Here is a 21,063-nt window from a genome sequence, read left to right on the forward strand (position 1 = left end):
TATTTCTGCTACTTAAAAATATACGTGGTATTTAAAAAATAACTACCTTTTATTTCGAGAGCTTAGATGTTATGCTAAGAATGTTATTGAAATGACTTCATTTTACCCTCACAACAACCCTCATGGAATAGGTAGAATTTTCTCCATTTTACAGAGATGTAGCATGTGGCTTTGTGAGGAAAGAGAAAGTAAGTGGTGGAGCTGGGAGTCAAACTTAAGAAGGATGATTCCAAGGCTCTTCCATTCCATCCTACACTGCACTTGAAAATTTTTATTACTATTTTTTCATTCTTTTGAGTCTGGGTCTGGCTGTGTTCTCAGGCTGGAGTGCAGTGGCACAATTGTGGCTCACTGCAACCTTGAACTTCTGGGCTCGAGTGATCTTCCCAGCCTCCAGAGTAGCTGGGACTACAGGCACACACCACTACACCTAGCTAATTGTTTTATTTTTTGTAGAGACGGGGTCTCACCATAATGCTCAGGCTGGTCTCAAACTCCTGGGTTCAAGAGTTCTTCCCAGGTCGGCCTCCCAAGTTGCTAGGACTACAGCCATGAGACACCATCTCTGGCAAAGTCTTTTATTATTTTTATAGAGAAGGGGTCTCACTGTGTTGCCCAGGCTGGTTTTGAACTCCTGACCTTGACCAATCCTCTCGCTTCAACCTCCCAAAGTTCTGGGATTACAGGCATGGGCCACCACACCTGGCCCCTACATTATACTTTGAAGTTATTTACTTACTTATAAGTGATATCTAGTCACTTTTTTTTTTTTTTAGATGGAGTCTCGCTCTGTGTGGAGTGCAATGGCACAATCTCGGTTCACTGCAACCACTGTCTCCTGGATTCAAGCAATTCTCCCTGCCTCAGTCCCCCACGTAGCTGGGATTACAGGTGCCTGCCACCATGTCCAGCTAATTTTTGTATTTTTAGTAGAGATGGGCTTTCCACATGTTGGCCAGGCTGGTCTCAAACTCCTGACCTCAAGTGATCCACCCACCTTGGCCTCCCAAAGTGCTGGGACTACAGGTGTGAACTACCACACCTGGTCCAGTCACATCTAATCTTATTCACCGTAGCACACTCAACACTCACACTTTTAAAACCTGAAACTGGGCCAGGCGCGGTGGCTCATGCCTGTAATCCCAGCACTTTGGGAAGCCGAGGCGGGTGGATCACCTGAGGTCAGGAGTTCAAGACCAGCCTGGCCAACATGGTGAAACCCCATCTCTACTTAAAATACAAAAATTAGCCGGGTATGGTGGCAGTTACCTGTAATCTCAGCTACGTGGGAGGCCGAGGCAGGACAATTGCTTGTGACAGGGGACAGAAGCTGCAGTGAGCCAAGATGGCACCATTGCACTACAGCCTGGGCGACAAGGAGTGAAACTCCTCTCCAAAAAAAAAAAAAAAACAAACCTAGAGTATTCAAAGTATAAATTGCGGTAGAAACATTCCATTTAATTAAACCACGAGGTGTTTTTATTTCACAAAAATAAAATATTTATGCTGTGTGGTATATATATTTATAGTATTTAAATTTTACTCTTTAGTATACTTATGTAACTTTCTATAAAGAATGCACTTCCCATGAATAATATTAGTACAATGTAGAATCACCAGTTGTTACAACGTTTTAATGTAAAGTTATTTTTTAACACTAACTGGAGAAATGTGCATTTGCTTTTGCCACAGTTAATTCTTCTTCCTTGTTTACACAGTATTACCACAGAGCTATATATGTCACAACCTGAACAAAGGTACATCAAAATACTGTAGGTGAAGACGTAGGCTGGGCGTGGTGACTCACTCCTGTAATCCCAGCACCTTGGGAGGCTGAGGTGGGTGGATCACCTGAGGTCAGGAGTTCGAGACCAGCCTGGCCAACATGGTGATACCCCGTATCTACCAAATACCTACCAAAAAATAAAATTAGCCAGGCATGGTAGCACACACCTGTGGTCCCAGCTACTGCGGAGGAGGCTGAGATGGGAGAATTGCTGGGAGGCGAAGGTTGCAGCGAGCAGAGATCACACCCCTGCACTCCAGCCTGGGCGACAGAGCGAGACCCTGTCTCAAAAAAAAGAAAGAAAGAAAAGAAAATCTAGTGTCCTCTCTCTCCTGAGCTTCCTGATGCTCATATCTAAAAAACAGTCACAATTTCTCTGGTACCTGGGTTTGAGACCAGGTTTATCACAAAACCAGGAAGAAAGTTCTTTTTTTTTTTTTTTTTCTTTTTTTTTGAGACGGAGTCTTGCTCTGTCCCCTGGCCTGGAGTGCAGTGGCCGGATCTCAGCTCACTGCAAACTCCGCCCCCCGGGTTTACGCCATTCTCCGGCCTCAGCCTCCGGAGTAGCTGGGACTACAGGCGCCCGCCACCTCGCCCGGCTCGTTTTTTGTTTTTAGTAGAGACGGGGTTTCACCGTGTTAGCCAGGATGGTCTCGATCTCCTGACCTCGTGATCCGCCCGTCTCGGCCTCCCAAAGTGCTGGGATTACAGGCTTGAGCCACCGCGCCCGGCCGGAAGAAAGTTCTTTAAATGAGTAGTCTCCACAGTTGGGAATCTAACAGACCACTCAAAGTGTCTAAAAGAATTTTGGGGAAAGGAAACTAAGTTTGTCTACCTTTAATTCTAAAAACACAGGGCATAAGAAAAAAAGGCTAGTACCATAATTTCTGAAAGGTTTATATCTAAAATATCATAGGTTCATATTAAATGGCGTCATATGACTTTCTAGAGGGAGATGGGTGGGCACTAGATGACAAAATAATCTATTATTAGAGACTTAGTGATAGATACGGTTTGGCTGTGTCCCCACCCAAATCTCATCTTGAACTGTGGCTCCCATAATCCCTACATGTTGTGGGAAGGACCCAGTGGGAGGTAACTGAATCAAGGGGTTGGGTTTTTCCCATGGTATTCTCATGACAGTGAATAAGTCTCATGAGATCTGATGGTTTTATAAAGAGCAGTTCCCTTGAACATGTTCTCTTGCCTGCCACCATTTAAGACATGCCTTTGCTCCTCCTTTGCCTTCCACTATGTAAGGCCTCCTCAGCCATGTGGAACTGTGAGCCCGTTAAACCTATTTTCTATTTTTTTGAGACAGTGTGTTGCCTAGGCTGCAGTGCAGTGGTGCGATTTTGGCTCACTGCAACCCGGGTTCAAGTGATTCTCCTGCCTCAGCCTCCCAAGTAACTGGGACTACAGGTACCCTGCTCGTGCTTGGCATCTCTCTTCCTGTGGAAATGCCGCTTTGTTCCCTTCTGGAGACCTGGCACCTGTTCCTCCTCCATACAATGTGCCCCTCCCTCAACCTGCCCCTATATCTTCTTTGCATGGCTGTGTCCTTATTTTTCAAACTCAGCGTCACCTCCTCCTTGACCATGCTGGTCCAGTCATTAGCAAACACTTTCCTTTGCTGAACACACTAGAACTATACTAACTTAGATTATTTATGTTTATTGGTCTGTTTACTATCGACCTCCTGCACTAGAATGCCAATTCCTGGAAGCTGATACCTGCTTCACTGCTCCATGCTCTAGATCCTGGAAAAGTACTTGGCATACAGGAGGTGTCCAAGAAATACTGATTGGTTCAATGACTATGAGTGAGGTTTAAATGAGATGGGGCAAGTGAAATATACTCAGAGCAGTGCTCAGCCTGGTGTTACATGATCTCTTCTTTTTCATAAGACCTAGAGATTGTTTTATTACAGAATGGAGTGGTAAAGAAAAGCATCACTAATGGGAAAGAGAGACTTTCTCTGGTCCTTAAAGGATGAAGAATTAGGAGGGTACATTTGAGGGTGAGCCACAGGTGTGCAAACACACATACACACACACACACACGGGTGCCAACAGTCTAGCATGCACATAGTTTCCCTCCAAAATTTAAAGAGAGATTAGATTTAAGGATCAGAAAATTTGAATTTTGCTCTCTGTATGTCCTTTGCAGCCACAAATCAAAGGGAGGCAAAGCAAAACAAGTCTACTCAGATATTTATTCTAACATATGGCTGCACTGTGAGAAGAGGGTTCGAGTCTCCACTGTAGCATTAGGTATTTCATGGCCAGTCTTGGAGGAAGCCATAATTGAACTTAAAGTGAAAGAGCTAGGATTGGAAATTTGTCTCGTGCTGAGACCTTAACCATTCTCTCCTACAGCATCCCTTCTATTGTAAGTCTTATCACATGGCATGGTAACTGCTTTCTATCTGTCCCTCCCAATAGAGTAAACTCAGAGAAGACAGGAATTCAATTTCACTTAGTCCCATATCTCCAAGCCCAGCATGGGGCCTAGTACACCGAGACACTCAATAAATACTTCTCAGGTGGATGAAGATAAAGGCGCTATCTTTTCCATCTCCGCATACTCAGCATATAGTAGGAGCTCAATAAAAAGCTGGTGGGAAAAAAATAAAAAGGAAGACATGTAATAAGAATGAGACATATTGGTTAGGCACAGTGGCTCACACCTGTAATCCCAGCACTTTTGGAGGGCAAGACAGGCAGATCAATTGAGGTCAGGAGTTCCAGACCAGCCTGGCCAACATGGTGAAACCTCATTTCTACCAAAAATACAAAAATTAGCTAGGCATGGTGGTGGGTGCCTGTCATCTCAGCTACTCGGGAAGCTGAGGCAAGAGAATTGCTTGAACCCAGGAGGCGGAGGTTACAGTGAGTCAAGATTGTACCACTGCACTCCAGCCTGGGTGATAGAGCAAGACTGTCTCAAAAAAAAAAAAAAAAAAAAAAGATATATTGAAAAGAATTACAAATTCTTTTCACAAGTCACATATTTGTAACAGAAATGTTTTCCTTTTGGGAGAAACTTTGAGATATTCCCAAATACATCTAGTTGTAAATATAGTCACAAAACACCATATCTGCCCATTAAATACTACAAATAAATTTGTACTATCAAAATTGTTGAAAACTACTGATTCCAAATCATTAATATTAAATTTCTAATTAAAATGCTAGTAAGATATTATTAATACAATTATTACAGATAGGGTACCTATTAATCCAATTATTATTTTAAGAAAATGGAAGAAGAGATTCATGATACTGGCATTAGTGCTGATATTAGGAAGTAATCAAGCACTTCTGGCCAGGCGTGGTGGCTCACGCCTGTAATCCCAGCACTTTGGGAGGCTGAGGCAGGAGGATCACCTGAGGTCAGAAGTTAAGAGACCAGGCTGGGCAAAATGGTGAAACCCCGTCTCTACTAAAAATACAAAACTTAGCTGGCCATGGCAGTACACACCTGTAGTCCCAGCTACTCGGGAGGCTGAGGCGTGAGAATTGCTTAAACCTGGGAGGTGGAGGCTGCAGCAAGCTGAGATTGCGCCACTGCACTCCAGCCTGGGTGACAGAGCAAGACCCTGTCTCAAAAGAAAAAAAAAGAAAAAAAAAAAAAAACAGAAAAAAAAAAGAAGTAATCAAGCACTTTAAAATTTGAATGTTGACTATCACCTCTGTTTTTGTTTGTTGATTTACACAAACATATTCTATTTTGAATGCCAAATTCCTATTCAAAGAACGTGAGTTCTAGATGAAGCTCTTTATGCTATTTGTATTTCAATTCTTTATGAAAACAAGATATTCAGTTTTAACCTGTGAAGAGCCATTCTATGTTCATAAATGACTTGGCTTTAGAAATATTGTAGATGTTCAAAGTTGTTACAATTTTTGAAAAAGCAAACAAGAAAAACATGTTTGAACAACCCTTTATAAGCCAGATATGCACTGCCAGCCTTGGCTAAATTATCTGATTAGCCCATGGCAACCCTGAGGTAACTTGCAGACTGTTCATTTGTATTCTATAAGTTATTTATTTCCAGTGATATATTTATATCTTATGATATATTCAAAAACTTCCCTTAATTCTGGCTTACCTTTCAAAAGGCCTAATCAAAAATCTCACCCTTCTTTATTCACTACTGTTGCACAGCTGAGCCAATCTGAGTTCCAAAGTGACACATTACCCACTACCCCTCCGGGTTTCTTCCCTTAATACAGGACAGCAAGTGACACCCACTTTTAAATTACTGGTGTCACTGTTCCCCATTGGCAATGAATGCCAACAGCTAACTATATAAAAACAAATGAAAACTCGCAAATACAAATATTTTATTGAAGTCCAAAAATCAAAGTTAGGTTAATTGCCTCTATCTGGCCAGGAAATCTGGTCACATGTAAACCAGAATTTCCTTAGCTCAGCAATTTCATCAGGGGAGTAATAAAATCTGTGCGTGGTTTCAGACTTGCTTCTACAGAGCCTACATTCTAGACATCAAGCCACAAGCAGAGGGTTCTCCTCTCAGATCTACCCCTCCAGTCTTTGGCAAACTCAACTGGAAACAGTTCAGTTCGGACCCAATGGTCCACTGTTCCAGACTCCTACTTATAAAACCAATAAAACAATCACCATCATACAGAAAACGTAATCAAACATGAATGCTCTGGATTAAAAAGGTCACATGAGGCCGGGTGCAGTGGCTCACACCTGTAATCCCACCACTTTGGGAGGCCGAGGTGGGTGGATCACCTGAGGTTAGGAGTTCGAGACCAGCCTGAGCAACATGGCAAAACCCTGTCTCTACTAAAAATACAAAATTAGCTTAGAGTGATGGCAGTCATCTGTAATCACAGCTACTTGGAGGCTGAGGCATGAGAATCATTTGAACCTGGTGTGGGGGCGAAGGCTGCAGTGAGCTGAGATCATACCATTGCACTCCAGCCTGGGTAACAACAGAGTGAGACTATCTCAAAAAAAAAAAAGTCACATGGATAAATGCAACTACATTATTTATTTCTATAGCTATTTGATTTTAAATCTCAGCTTTAGTAAGAATAACAACTCAGCAGTCTTAGTCTAAACCTTCTGGTAAGTGCAAAGTTTCAACTCCCTCTTCATGAAGATACCTAACTTTTCTGTGGATTTTAATCTTCATTCTGTTTGTTACTATACATCCTGCCAAAATTCTTTCTGGCTCAAGAATACCAACCGTAGATGGTACTGAAGATACGTAGTTCCCCTGTAGATCAGTCAGCTAGATAACACCAAGGGTAACATCTTGACAAAGAAATTCCCAGTTTTTTTAAACTCAATTGTTTCAGTCAATCTTAGCTGCTGGGTTAAGAAGGGCCCACTTTCTGTGAGTTTCTCTGGGCATAGGAGGAACTGCTAGTCACTGTGATTATCACCCACTGAACCTGATGAGAGCCATCAAAACCCAGGGCCCTGACGTTCGAAGCATGTTTTGCTAACGACATTAAACACAAAGTCATCCAGGAAATTTCCTACTATTTGAATTTTGAAAGGGGCTAAATAAACTCTGTAGAAGAATTGATGCGGTAGACAAGAGGCCTAAAAGTCAACTCCATTTCAGATGCCCATGCAATGGAGAAGGCTACTATTCACACAGATAAGATCATGCTTCCTGTATGGCTCACCCAACTGGTACTAGAAATAAATTTTAAAAATTTATCACAGAACTGAGTCAAAGTAGACAAAATTTCCTTTGCAAAACAAAACACCCCCCTCCTTCCCCCCGAAAAGATCAACGACTTCAAGCAAAGCCATGAGGTGAACAAAGCTAACTGTCATTTTGACCTTGCTTTGCTTTAATTCAGGAGACTACTTAGAAATGTACTGAGCAACCCCCTTCATTCGGCTCAGCTAGCAGAGCTAATAGGCTTCTAATTAATTTCCAGAAGATTGCTGTTATAACTAACAGGTTTTAAACATTTGGTTGATTGGGGAAAATGAATTGAATATAATGTATTTGATTTGGAAAATTAGTTTTCATTCTATGTGCTTACCATAATAGTGTTTATTTTAAGTTTACATGATTCCATTAAGAGTCCCAGAACACCACTGGGCTGTTTTCATCCTTACAGAGGCCTAGGCAACTTAAAAAAAAAAAAAAAAAAAAAATTACATTTCGATTTTTGTTGGCCTTTATTTGAGGGCAGGTTAAATGCATTTTTTGGGGTGTGTGGCTTTAATAAAAAATTTTCACCTCCTAATATAGCAACAGGCCCAAATACTTCAAAATGATCCTGGCGATACCTCAGTCAAAAGCCCACTTATCGAATGCAAATCCCCAGCAGAAAGGCTCGGCACACAAAGTAAGATGAACCAGTTACTGCATTGTTTACCACGTTTCACTTGATTCCTCCTGACAACCATTTAAACAATGAATGTTGGGAAATGTCCCTCAAAGAATCAACAACAATGGCAGGAACCAGAGCTTTTATATTTAGCTAATACTATTTTTAAAAGGAGAAAATATTTCTTCCTGAAGGGATTATGGGAGGCCTTATTAAAGACACCTGCAAACAAAACAAGAGACAATAGATCTTTATCATAATTGATAACTGAGTTATCCTTTAGATAAAACTCCTTTCTTAGAGACAATCACATTAGGATTTAACCTCTGCTATAGATTCAAGAAATCAGCTAATTGGGGCCAGTAGGATTCCACAATGTTAAGTTTACCAAGGTTATGTGAGTGGATAATCAAAAATGCCCTTGTCTCTCTGGTTAGATAGAAGTACGAGACTAGAATTTTCCCTCCTCATGCTGCTATGAAATGTTTTATATTGACATCAAGTAGCATCCATCCCTCTGCCTCTGTATGTGAGACAAAGCACACGAGGGATTCTAATTATGACCGCTCACTCTGCTAAGTACATAGTGGGCCAGCCAGCTTCGGAAACTCAACCTCTGCCTAGCTTGCAGTTGCAAAGAAACAGAACCTTTCACAAAATCTTCTCGAAGTAATTAACAATCCCTGTCAAAACGTGTACAGACAATCATCTGCATTCTGTGAAAACCAGGCAACTGTTCTAGTGACGGCTTCTGAGGGATAAATAATATAGCTAAAGCTAAACCCAGGAGGGCACATTTTAAAAATGTTTGCAAAAGAAAAAAAAAAAATCAGAGGTCCTTGTTTGCAGTAAAAATAATCTACCTGTGAGTCTCAGCTTACTTCACCTCAGTAAACAGTGGATGCCTTCGCCCACGGGCTATGCTGTCTGCAGTCACATGCTCATTTGCTGCCTTGCTGTGTGACAAACAGGAATTCCTATAAGCATTTCAAGCCTATGACTGACTTTTCTTACAAAGCTGATTTTCCAAATTAAGTAATTTTGGTTCCTTTCACAACAGTGGCTCCAGAGGAGATCTAAAGCATCTGAGCACTGAGAAAAAAACAGGGGTAGGGGGACCACAGGATCAAGCCAAAATTGCAGACCCCAACTGTAGTATTTCTACTTAATGGCCTTAAATTCACCTAATGATTAGAACTACTGTAAGCTGGCACTTAGAAAAACTCAAAGAGGTTCAAATTTCATAAAGCGTTAGCCACAGCAGCTGGGATTTTGGAATATGTATAGCTTTTAATAGATGCATTTCCAAAATAAACACTTGGGAAAAAAAAAAGTGCCCCAGCTTGAACCACTGACAAGCAGACAAAATTAAACAACAGGAAAAAATAAAATAAAACCAAACCACATGAGCAAGAGTACTGAATAAGGAGATGAGAGAGGAGATGACCTAGCATTATTCTTTAGAGCCTCAAGTTCACAAACAAAAGAAACGCTTTACAGAAGGTATTTCTGTACGATTGTTGGTTTTTCTTTTTTAAAGACAGCTTAAGACTTAGAGCAATCAACGTGTGAAAACAAAAAAGACATTTTCTGAGTTGACTTTGATCCTGTACTCACATTGGCTTAGATATCCTTGCCTGTAAAGGCTTTGTATCCACAATAACTGCTCTCTATTGTCCTTGTTAATAAAGTATTATTTTCACCTTATTATTACTAATCTTTTCTTTGTAAGTAACCACACCTGGTTCTAGCCAAAAAAAAAAAAAAGTGCCTAAGTATTTGCCTTTGTGGTAATACAATGCATAATTTAGTTAATCTAGGCTATCTTTCCGTGAGAGGTGATTGTTTCTATATTATGAAATGTGTTCACAGTAAAGCACAATCCATGCCAGATACCTAGAGGCAGACAGAGAGCCACTTACCAAGCATAAAGCTGCTTCAAACTAACCCCAACAAGACTGTATAGCCACTCCCACACACAAGGTATTACTCACGCCAACTTAGCCTCTGAATTATAACCGCGCCTTTCTTTTACAAACATGGCCTTTTATTAAGTTAACATATTACACACAGCCAGGCCAAGAGTCCCACCCCCAGCCCCCATGAAAAGGGCTTGAAAAAATAGGAACTTCCGTTTTCCATATGAGATCCTGATGTTACTCTCAACGTTACCTGGATGAAATCTAAAAACGTCAGTGGCAGTAAATCATCCAAGTGTCCAATGTCTTTGGAGAAACGATTTAAAATTCTTCCTGCAAGAACAGGATATGAAAAATTACTCATTTCCCCAGATAGACCCTTTAAGAGAAACAATTCGCAAACAAATCAAAACAATATTTTAAATGCATATGTATTTAATATATTAAGCATTCATATGAAATAAACCGATGTCAGTAGTAAAGAAAAAGAAAATAGGATGATACCTAAAGAGAAACAAAAATATCCTCAAATGGCAGCAGGCAGGGAGTTGAAATGTGGCCCTGATTTTAAAAGAATTAAGGAAAAAAAACTTGTGACAGTAACAGGAGGGGATGGTGGGTTCTAGAATGTTCCCTCCTTTTAAGATCCAATCTAGGACTCCAATCCAAGTGCAAAGTAGGTAGATGAATGTACATAAATTGATCCTAATTATTTCACTAATTTTGCTTTACCAGCATTTCTTTTGCTAAGTGGCATGTTTTTATATAAATATAATGATAACCTCTGTATTTTTTTTTTTCCCAGTCTGGTTGATTGTACCTCACATTTTTGGGGAAACTTGGGATCCTATCATTTTCCAAGCTGTGAGTTGACTACTGGCAAACAGGTTGTCATTTTCAGATGTGCAAACAGTATGACAAGAACAGGTTTATTCTTATCTAAGAACACAAGAGGAAATTATGCAGGAAAACAGAAATATTATTTAATGATTGAAGATCACTGCTCAGCATCGACTTTACTTCCCCTGTCAAGTAGAATCCAAGAAAACAGTACGTCATAAAAGCATCAGAAGCAGATCAAACCTGGTTTCTAATAAATATCTATTCTTTCAAATGATTTCCTTCAAAAAAAAAAACGAAGCTATACACACATAGCCTATGTGGATGTAGGTGGCCCCTGAGAAGTTGTGTGTCTGGGCCTCTGAGCTTCTTTTCTAATCAATGCTTCCGGAAGCGCTGCTTACAGATGAGATGTGCCTGTGCGGCTTCCTAGGGTTTGTCAGGATTGACTTCATCCTGGTGGCTTTATCCCAGGCCGCAAGTGGACCGTGAATGGTCAGAGACTGGGGATGGAGCTGCCTCCCGCTGCCGGGGCTAATGCAGCCTCTGCAGTTCTCCCAAGGCATCCAGCTGGCCAAGGGAAGCACAGGGTGTGCAAGTAGGAGCTGCACGTCGATTTTCCTGTCTCAGGCTTCGGACACGCAGACTCCAGAAAGCATCATTCAGTGACACCTTTGGCAAGCCCAGTGACAACTTTTCTGAGCCTCTAATAACACCTCCTTTAGAGGGTTGTCCTAGGGATTAAATGGGCTCATGCCTGTAGAAAAAAACAAAACAAAACAAAAAACCCAGGCACAATGCCAGGTACTTTTTCATGGCTGCTAAAAAACCAAAACCAGAAAGGTGCGACGATGACTATGACCCATAGGTTCTGCAGCATGCCATCGGGGAGGAAGCTCAACTTTTCAAATGCAGGTCCTGATGCAGCGGCCCTGGGGAGGAGCTGGAGATTGCATTTCCAACCGGCTCCCGGGGACCCTTCTGCTGTTTGCCAGATCACGCTATGCAGGGTGAGAGGTCAGGCTATTATTTTATCAGTTGTACTTAAGAAACATTAAAGTTAGACGAGTATTTTTCTTACAGATTCTTATGGATTTTGTTTGTCATCTTTCTTGTTATTTTTTCTCATCTCAACGTATCAATACCAGAATAAGGAAGATATAAGCTAAGAAATTAAAGACATAATTAAAACATGAATTATTTCTTAAATGGAAAAGTTAACAATGTTATAACATAGGCAATATTCAGAAATATTGCAAGTACAGTTCAGCTTTTAAAAAGTTGAAAGCAATATTCAAATTAAAAAAAAAAAGAGGCCAGGGATGGCGCTCTTATCTATAATCCCAGCACTTCTGAAGGCAGAGGTGGGAGGACTGCTTGAGCCCAGGAGTTCAAGACCAGCCTGAGCAACATAGCGAGACCTCATCTCTACAAAAAAGAAAAGAAGAAGGAAAAAAAGATAAAAAGGCTACATAAATGATTGAGTATGTGAAAACCAACTCTTTATCTTGACCATTTGGGAGAATGTTAAAATCTGAGAGACCCATGGTTGGAAAACAGCATAAGATACAAGGAAAACAAAAACAACTGAGAAAGCCCACTTCCTCACACAGCTACGCCAATAACTGAACTGCATGTCAAAGATCAGCTGAAATAGAAACTCTTATCAACAATGATCTGAGTGTAGAAAGTATACGATTAGAAGGTTCAATAGTTACTGCCTTGTTCTAAGAAACAATTTAAAGACTGGTGTTTGCAAAAAGAATATTTTCTTGTTTTAAACATTTTTTTGAGACGGAGTCTCACCCTGTTGCCCAGGCTGGAGGAGATCTCAGCTCACTGAAACCTCCGCCTCCCAGGTTCAAGCGATTTTTCTGCCTCAGCCTCCAGAGTAGCTGGGATTACAGGCACATGTCACCATGCCCAGCTAATTTCTGTATTTTTAATAGAGACAGGGTTTCACCATGTTGGCCAGGCTGATCTCAAGCTCCTGACCTCAGGTGATCCGCCCGCCTCAGCCTCCCAAAGTGCTGGGATGACAGGCATGAGCCACAGCACCCAGCCAGAATATTTTCATCTGGCTTCACAGTAGGCTGTCATAATCAGAGCTGTGATGTCAAGTTCACAGCCTCATAGTCATTTCCCCAGAGGTCTCCAAATCAAACACTTATGATAAATTCCCTGCATGCACATGCCACACCTCTTCATCCAAATGACATGTGGTCCCTGCTGGAGCATCTCCAGGGATGTCGAGGGAAGAGGAGTCACTGTTTCCTGAGGGGACCCAATCTATTTTCGGACTGTTCTGTTAGACAAGGCTTGCTTACATTAAACCAAAGCTTGCCTTCCAGGAACTTCCAACCATTGCTGCTGATTCTGCCCTTACAATCTTATACAAAGTGAATGGAATTTCTCTTGACAGGGCAGCTCTTCAACTACTTGAAGAAAGTTAATCACAGGTTTTCCAGACTTCTCACAGGCACCTATCCCTTGTGTACCTCCATTATCTCTCGTAACACAAAGGGTCCTATCTTGGCCATTGCCTCAGCACACAGTCAGGTAGCCAGCCTCTCTGAATGCCTGGTACCCAGGATAAAAACCAATACCCCAGGTATTATCTGCACATCTCAGGGTCAGGATATGATCCCGTGACTAAGCCCACAATCATGTAAATTCCTGCAGCCAGATCACATTTTGGACTCACATTTAATGTAAATCCACACCACTCCAATCCTGCATGATGGCAAGGTAGATTTTTGGGAGCTGGACAATAAACAACTATTGAGAGTGCATCCCCATGGACCCCAAAATTCAATTTCTAAGAGGTATCTCAAGGCATTAATAAGTGCATCAAAGATGGTCAATGTGGTATTTGGCAAATCAGAAGCAGGAAACAACCAAAATGTCTGAAAAGGGTCTATAAGCAGTTATGAGCACATTAAAACTTTCCTCTGAGAGAGACAGAGACCAAGCTCCTTTGAAGTCGTAATACCACATACACAGTCAGGTTCCTCCTAATTTTCTTCCACAAGATAGAATATTATGAAAGGTGTTAATGAACTTTTTGTCAAAATACAAATTAATAAATGACTCTATTTTACAAACTGATTCTAGAATCTAATCTGAAGTTAAAGTCACCTCGGGAATTCTAATACTTCTCCCATAACTAAGACTGCTCAGTTCCCTTATAACCAAACTACAATTTAAAACTTGTAACTTCCCATGTCTACTGTGAGCCCCATTCTTTTTTCTAACAAAAAAAGTATATTTAAATATGAAAATATTGAGGTATATTTGCAATGATTCATATCTTACATCTCATAAAACTCACCCATTTCAGGCATCCAATTCAATGAATTTTAGTAACTTTACTGAGTGATGCAGTCATCACCAAAAATAAGTTTCAAGACATTTTTATGCCCCCAATAAGCTCCCTCATGCCACTCACAGTGCCTCTCTATGCCCACTCCAGCCTCAAGCAACTACTTTCTGCCCTTTGCTTTTTCAGTATCTTTCATGGAAAAGGAATCACACAATATGTGATCTCTTGTGTCTGGCTTCCTTCCCGTACCTCAAGGTTCTGAGGTTCACCCATGATGTAGAGTGTGCCACTCATTCCCTCCTGGTGAGCCCATTCTGTACCACAAAAACGGTCTCAGGTATCAGCAAAAAAGACCCCATCAGGCCATGCCACCTCTGGCCTTGAAGGCAAAAGTAGATGTGTTTAGTGAACTCTTCAATACTGTAAACTTCTTTATAGGTATCCACACTTACAGCTTCACTGATGGTTCTGAAAGCTAATACTTTTGATAAGAATTGGCCTTTGAGTCAGGCGCGGTGGCTCATGCCTGTAATCCCACCACTTTGGGAGGCTGAGGCAGGTGGATCACAAGGTCAGGAGTTCAAGACCAGCCTGGCCAAGATGGTGAACTCCTGTCTCTACTAAAAATACAAAAAACTTAGCTGGGCATGGTGGTGGGCACCTGTAATGCCAGCTACTTGGGAGGATGAGGCAAAGAATTGCTTGAGCTTGGGAGGCGGAGGTTGCAGTGAGCAAAGACGACTCCACTGCACTCCAGCCTGGGTGACAGAGCGAGACTCTGTCTCAAGGAAAAAAAAAAAAATAGAATTGGCCTTTGATACTCCTGCAGAGAATAGGAAGCCAGAAGTGCAAAGAGAGGGTGGACTCTCAGGTACCCATGGTTGATGGTAGGTGGAGTGTGCAATGGTAAGATGGGGAAACCACCATCTTGAGATGTGAGAAGTAGAACATAAATCCAAGCAGTCTGTCCCAAAAAGCAGTCTATGAAATGGTGTTGAGAGAACTGATGTATATACTCCCAGTACAATGTGGTGCCACATGGCAGGGCACAGACTGGTCCAGAGTACAGGCTGTTGGGTGGAGCCTGGAGACAGTTGCTGGGCTGAAAAGGATGACAGCATCCATGACACTGTGGTCTGGGAGGAGAGGAAGCCATGTGAGGAGCTGGGCCAGCCTGGACATCCTGTATCACTCAGCTTAGACCAAAATGAGAACCAAACAGGAGCTCTAGAAGTCCAGTATTGTGGTACATCTCATCAGAACAGACCATCAACATGGCAGAGGCTCACAAAAGGCATGACAGAAAAAACGAGGCAGGGATAAGACATGAGGTCCTTGTCCTCCTCGGAGGCTCAGTAGCAACAGGACTCAACAATACAGGGCAACTCACCCAACCTATATTGACACACAAATTCCTGACCTATAAAATGGAGCTGATGACATTTGCCTGGACTACTTCACAGGGCCAACGATCACGAGGATCAAAGAGATGGTGATTATGAAGCGATCCTCTAAATTCTAGAGTAGCTCACATGGGTGAGGTGTTCTTTGCATTTTTATTGTAGGATTATAGAGTTTAAATGGGTGTGAAGGATCCCCAGGGCTAATAACATTCAAGCTTTACGATTTTTGTTTGCTTGTCTGTTTGTTTGAGAAAAGCTCTCCCTCTATTGCCCAGGCTGGAGTATAGTGGCACAATCAAGGCTCACTACAGTCTCAACCTCCCTGGGCTCAAGTGATCCTCCTGCCTCAGCCTCCCAAGTAGCTGGGACCTCTGCTGCACCACCATGCCTGGCTAATTTTTAATTTGTTTTGTAGAGATGAGGTTTTGCCATGTTTCCCAGGCTGGTCTCAAACTCTTGAGGCTCAAGCAATCTGCTCACCTCGGCCTCCCAAAGTGCTGGGAATACAGGCATGAGTCACAGCGCCCAGCCTCAAACCTTGTCTTATGAAGATTCTGAGACTCTGCCTTGAAGAATCTTAAAGAAAGAGACAGAGGATGAAGAGGAGGCCAAGCACACCCAACCCCAGACACCTCATCTCCCCGCTTCGCTGCCTTTCCCCTCTCAAACACAGGGCCTTACATTCTTTGGGACCTTCACATAGAGCTCGCCTCTGAAGAAAGGTTTCTGCAGGCAACAGAAATGTTCACAGCACTTTGTAGACCAAACTCCTCATGTTAGAGATGCAAAGACAAAAGCCAATCTTGCTCAAGGTGATGCAATACTTTGTAATGGGATGGGTACTCTCTGCCAAGTCATTCTGGGATTTCCATACGGCAGAGAGAAGAGGAATGAGAAACCCCACTCTTCAGGGCAACTGCCTTCAATATCCTTTGCTTCATCTTATTTTTTTTCTAAGGATAAAGCTGTTGACCAATTTTTCCTTTTTCTGATTCTCTTCTCGAACTTTGCTCACTTTCATTTCAAGGATTTCCTGTTTGCTTATGTATCCCACATCTTATCTGTACTCCTGATCTCCCAGCCCAGGGCTTACTCAGACATTCAGTTATCCTACAAAACATCTTAAGCTCATCTAAATAAACTAAACAGAATCCTTTGAAATTGACCCACAACAACCCATGCCTAACTTCTCAAACCCTACCTTAGAACTATGGCTAAATATACAGCATGAAAACTTATAAGTCATTTTTGACTTATATTTATTTTACATAATTACCAGCATGTCTTTACTTTTCATTTAAAATAATATCATTTACACCCTTATGTATTCATCTGTCAAATCAAAGCTATTAAGTTTTTAGAAACAGTGAGGAGAGAAGAGGTAGAAGAGAGGTCTCTTCCTAACCTCCCCTTCATTCCTCCTGGCCATGCGACCTTGTTCCCATCATGGGGCCTTCTCTCTCTTCCATCCACCTGTCATGAAGGTCCTCAGTCCCTGCTTGCCTCCACCTACCAGGATTGTAGCCTTAGCCCTTTCTCCTCCATGGAACTCTTGCTGACAAATGTAGCTCTCAGGAACCTGCCACTAATGCGAGTGCCTTTATCTCTACTGGACCGGCTGTGGATAACCGTGCTGCTTTTCTCAGAAACCCTACCCAGCTAGGGAAGCCAACCCCAACTCTACCAAAAATACAAAACTTAGCCGGGCATGGTAGCACATGCCTGCAGTCCCAGGACTAGCTGCCAATAATTCAGGTTTCTACTCTCAATGAATATGAGTCTGTGAAAGAAATGAAAATATGAAGCAGAAGCCCAATCCAAAGGAAAGATGAGAGGCAAAGGGAAAACGGGCTTGGGCCCATCCACGAGCTCTGTGACAATGGCTCCCAGCTGCAGCTTGCAGGAAGGTCAGCCTTGCTTCAGCACCCCGGTGCCCTGCTTCCTTCCCATCAACCCCTTCTCATCCACAATAAGCTGAGTAGATTCTGCTCTCAGCAACCCAAAAGCTTTGACCAGAACAATACCACATGTCCAACAAGAGAATGAGTGTCTAAATTTAGATGGAGAAACGATGAATTTTGAAAACTGAAATTTCCAAATTGCTAACTATCCTTTTAATTATCAAAGACCTTATTTAAAAAAATTTAAGTTGTTTTGGCCAAACCTTTTTCATGTAGATTAGAGACTTCTCACTTCTTAAACAAAAGACACACAGCATAAAGATATCTTTTCTTGGCCGGGCACCATGGGTCATGCCTGTAATCCCAGCACTTTGGAAGGTGGAGGCGGGTGGATCACTTGAGGTCAGGAGTGTGAGACCAGCCTGACCAACATGGAGAAAACCCGTCTCTACTAAAAATACAAAAATTAGCTTGGTGTGGTATTGCATGCTTATAATCCCAGCTACTCAGGAGGTTGAGGTAGAAGAACCGCTCGAGTCCGGGAGGTGGAGGTTGCAGTGAGCGGAGATCATGGCACTGCACTCCAGCCTGGGTGACACGAGACTCCAACTCAGAGAAAAAAAAAAAAAGACATATTTTCTTGATAACCCAGAACTAACACCTTGAAGATCATTATTCCGACTTTTTCAATGTGGCAACGATCTTAGAAGCTGCTAGGTTACTTGCATGTACCCCTATGCTCCCAACTACTGTGGTTTTGTATTATTCAGTTTTCGGTCAACAAAACCTGCCTTTTCTACCTCCATTCTTACTTTCAGTGGTGAAGAAGGACGAAACCCTACAAATCAGTAGTTAAAACTGGGCCTGACATAAGATTCAATATACTGTCAGCAAAGACATAGCAATGTTCATGTTTCCAGGGTCAGTTTTCAGAAGCTTTGTTGGATGAGAGACTTTCAGCTTACTTCCTGATTTCTCCTAGTCTGGATGTGTTGTCAGAATATATCCTAGCTTCACCTATTTAGTATCTTAACTAGTTTTTGATACTAGTTTTCGATACAGTTGACCCTTGAACAACATGAGTTTGAACTGAGGGAATCTACTTGTATGTAAATTTATTTCCACCTCTGCCACCCCTGAAACAGCACGACCAATCCCTCCTCTCCCTCAGTGGACTCAGTGTGAAGATGAGGAGAAAGACCTTTATGATGATCCACTTCCACTTAATAAATAGTAAATGCATTTTTTCTTCCTCATGATTTTCTTAATAAAATTTGCTTTTCTCTAGCTTACTTTATTGTCAGAATACAGTACATAATACATATAACATACAAAATATGTGTTGATCAAGTTTCATGGCCTCCAGTCAACAGCAGGTTATTGGTGGTTAAGTTTCTGGGGAACTGAAAGTTATACTCAGATTTTTGAGCATGTTTGCAGGGAAGCAGGGATGCAGCGCACCTAATCCCCATGTTCTTCTAGGGTCACCTGTTTAGTAGACTTAATTATATACACTTTCCACACAGGATATAACAAAGTGCCTAGGGAGTGCTCAAACGACATGCTAACAACATGCCATAAATGCAGCCATTTCCAACTCTTTTTTAAAAATGGGAAACCTCGGCCAGGCGCAGTGGCTCACGCCTGTAACCCCAGCACTTTGGGAGGCCAAGGCAGGCGGATCACCTAAGGTCGGCAGTTGGAGATGAGTCTTGGCTCCTTTCTACTTACACGCATTAAATGGGAGCATTGGCAATCTTTGCACAGGGGACTGTTGTCTGTTTTGTCCCGTGCACTTTCCCTAGGGCCTGGACCAATGCTTAGCATATACACTGAGTGAACAAATAAAACAAGCCCTTCCACTACAAATATTAAGTGGTCTGTTTTCAAATTTCAAGGCTCTAGTTGCAACGCTTGATTATTGCATTCAGTCTTTCTGGCAAGTGTTTTCCAATATGGGAACATTTGTTGTCATGAAGCATCTGCCATGTCATCCTTGCCACTGTCTTTGCACTGCTGTTGAGCTGATTTATGTGCTTGTGCTCCTTCAAAGGGCATTTGAAATATGCAGTTACAGACTGAGTTTGGGTACAGCAACTTACAGAAGCCAACACGACGGCATGAAAGCATTATAGAAAGCAAAGAAATCCAACATTTCAAAAAAGGAAGAGAGCAGGAGAGGAGATAGCAGACCCCAGGTGCTGGGTTGCGGTTGGGGATGAGGAGGGACCTGACAGAGAAGGGAACAAGGGATGGAAGGACACAGAGGGGACACAGACCACAGGAGGGTTAGAGAGCAGGCAAGGAGAGCAGATAAGAAGCATGGCAGAACAGACAGGACAGGAAGCAGATCACAGGCAGAGATAATAAGGATATCACAGGTAACCAGAAGTGGAGGGAAAGTTCTGGCCTAGCCATAGCCTAGCCTTATTTAATTCCTCTGAAGCTAGAACTCCTCCCAGAACTTAAATGTAAAGTCATATAAGAGATATTTTATTTAAATGGTAGACTTAAAAGGGTGCATCTGGCCAAGTGCAATCAATGGCTCTTGCCAGCGCCTTGGGGAGCCAAGGCGAGAGGCTTGCTTGAGCCCAGGAGTTTGAGGCTTCAGTAAGCTGTGATAGTGCCACTGCACTCCAGCCTATGCAAGAGCAAGCAGGACCCTCACCCTTAAAAAATAAAATAAAATAAAACAAAATTAAAGGTACACCCTAACTCAGACCATTTTCTTAAGGCACCACATTTGGCACACAAGCCTAGAAGAGTGAACTCAACACTGCTGCGGAAGAGGATGACAGACCCCCAGAGAGAGAGACCCTCAAAGAACCTTTGTTGCTTGTCACAGCAACTATGGGATAAAGCACCTACAGTTGCTTGTCTTTCCTCTTCCTACCCCACCTGAATGCTTACACGCCAAAGAGAGACAGAACTGTGGTTCCAGGTAGCAGGTCCCGGACATGACGCATGCTCACTCCAGTGGCAGCTGTGAGATAAAGGCAGGGAAAAGCAGTCTGACGGGGAAAGCCACAGGCAGGCTCATGGAAGCGGTGGGAGAGTGGTCCCAGGGGCAGGGCAGACACCTTGCATTGTGAGAATTTTGTATCTCCTAGGAGTTAAGCTAGAATCAGGACTGCAGTAAATCAACTAGGGATTATAGTTATCCTATAGTGAAGTAAAGGAAAGCCTTTCTAGAATAAATATGCTGTGTTTTCAAAGTGTAGTTGTTTCTTGCCTTTTCATATACTTATGACATATTTTTGAAAAAGTAATTTCCAGGTTTTATTACGTGACATGACAAATTGGAGAAAATGAGTTTCAAAAGTATGTACGTGTTCTTTCCTTTTCTAATCAGATCCTTCTCATGTTTTCCCCCAACTGGAAGATGCTAGGTGAGACTGTCTACACTAAACGACTTGTAAAAAACCCAAATGGCTTCAAGGCAAAGGGCAACCTCATCATCTGTTTCCTACATCCAGCATCAAGTTTTCCTTCCTCTGGGTAACAATAATCTCTTACGTTGTACTCATTCCTTTCCTGCTGCTCACGCATCAGGTAAG

General features: G+C 42.2%; 1 protein-coding gene across 1 annotated transcript in view; it reads right to left on the reverse strand.

Moving 5' to 3' along the window:
* The window catches only part of ABCC4 (ATP-binding cassette, sub-family C (CFTR/MRP), member 4), a 237,785-nt gene that overhangs the window by 82,627 nt on the left and 134,095 nt on the right, over positions 1–21,063 (reverse strand). Inside the window, exon 20 of the mRNA XM_011933938.1 lies at positions 10,294–10,373. Within this exon, the coding sequence (XP_011789328.1) occupies positions 10,294–10,373 (80 nt within the window). The remainder of the gene's footprint in view (positions 1–10,293; positions 10,374–21,063) is intronic.

The sequence above is a fragment of the Colobus angolensis genome, unplaced genomic scaffold, assembly GCF_000951035.1.
Source record: "Colobus angolensis palliatus isolate OR3802 unplaced genomic scaffold, Cang.pa_1.0 Scaffold13, whole genome shotgun sequence".
In the NCBI taxonomy this organism is placed as follows: domain Eukaryota; kingdom Metazoa; phylum Chordata; class Mammalia; order Primates; family Cercopithecidae; genus Colobus; species Colobus angolensis.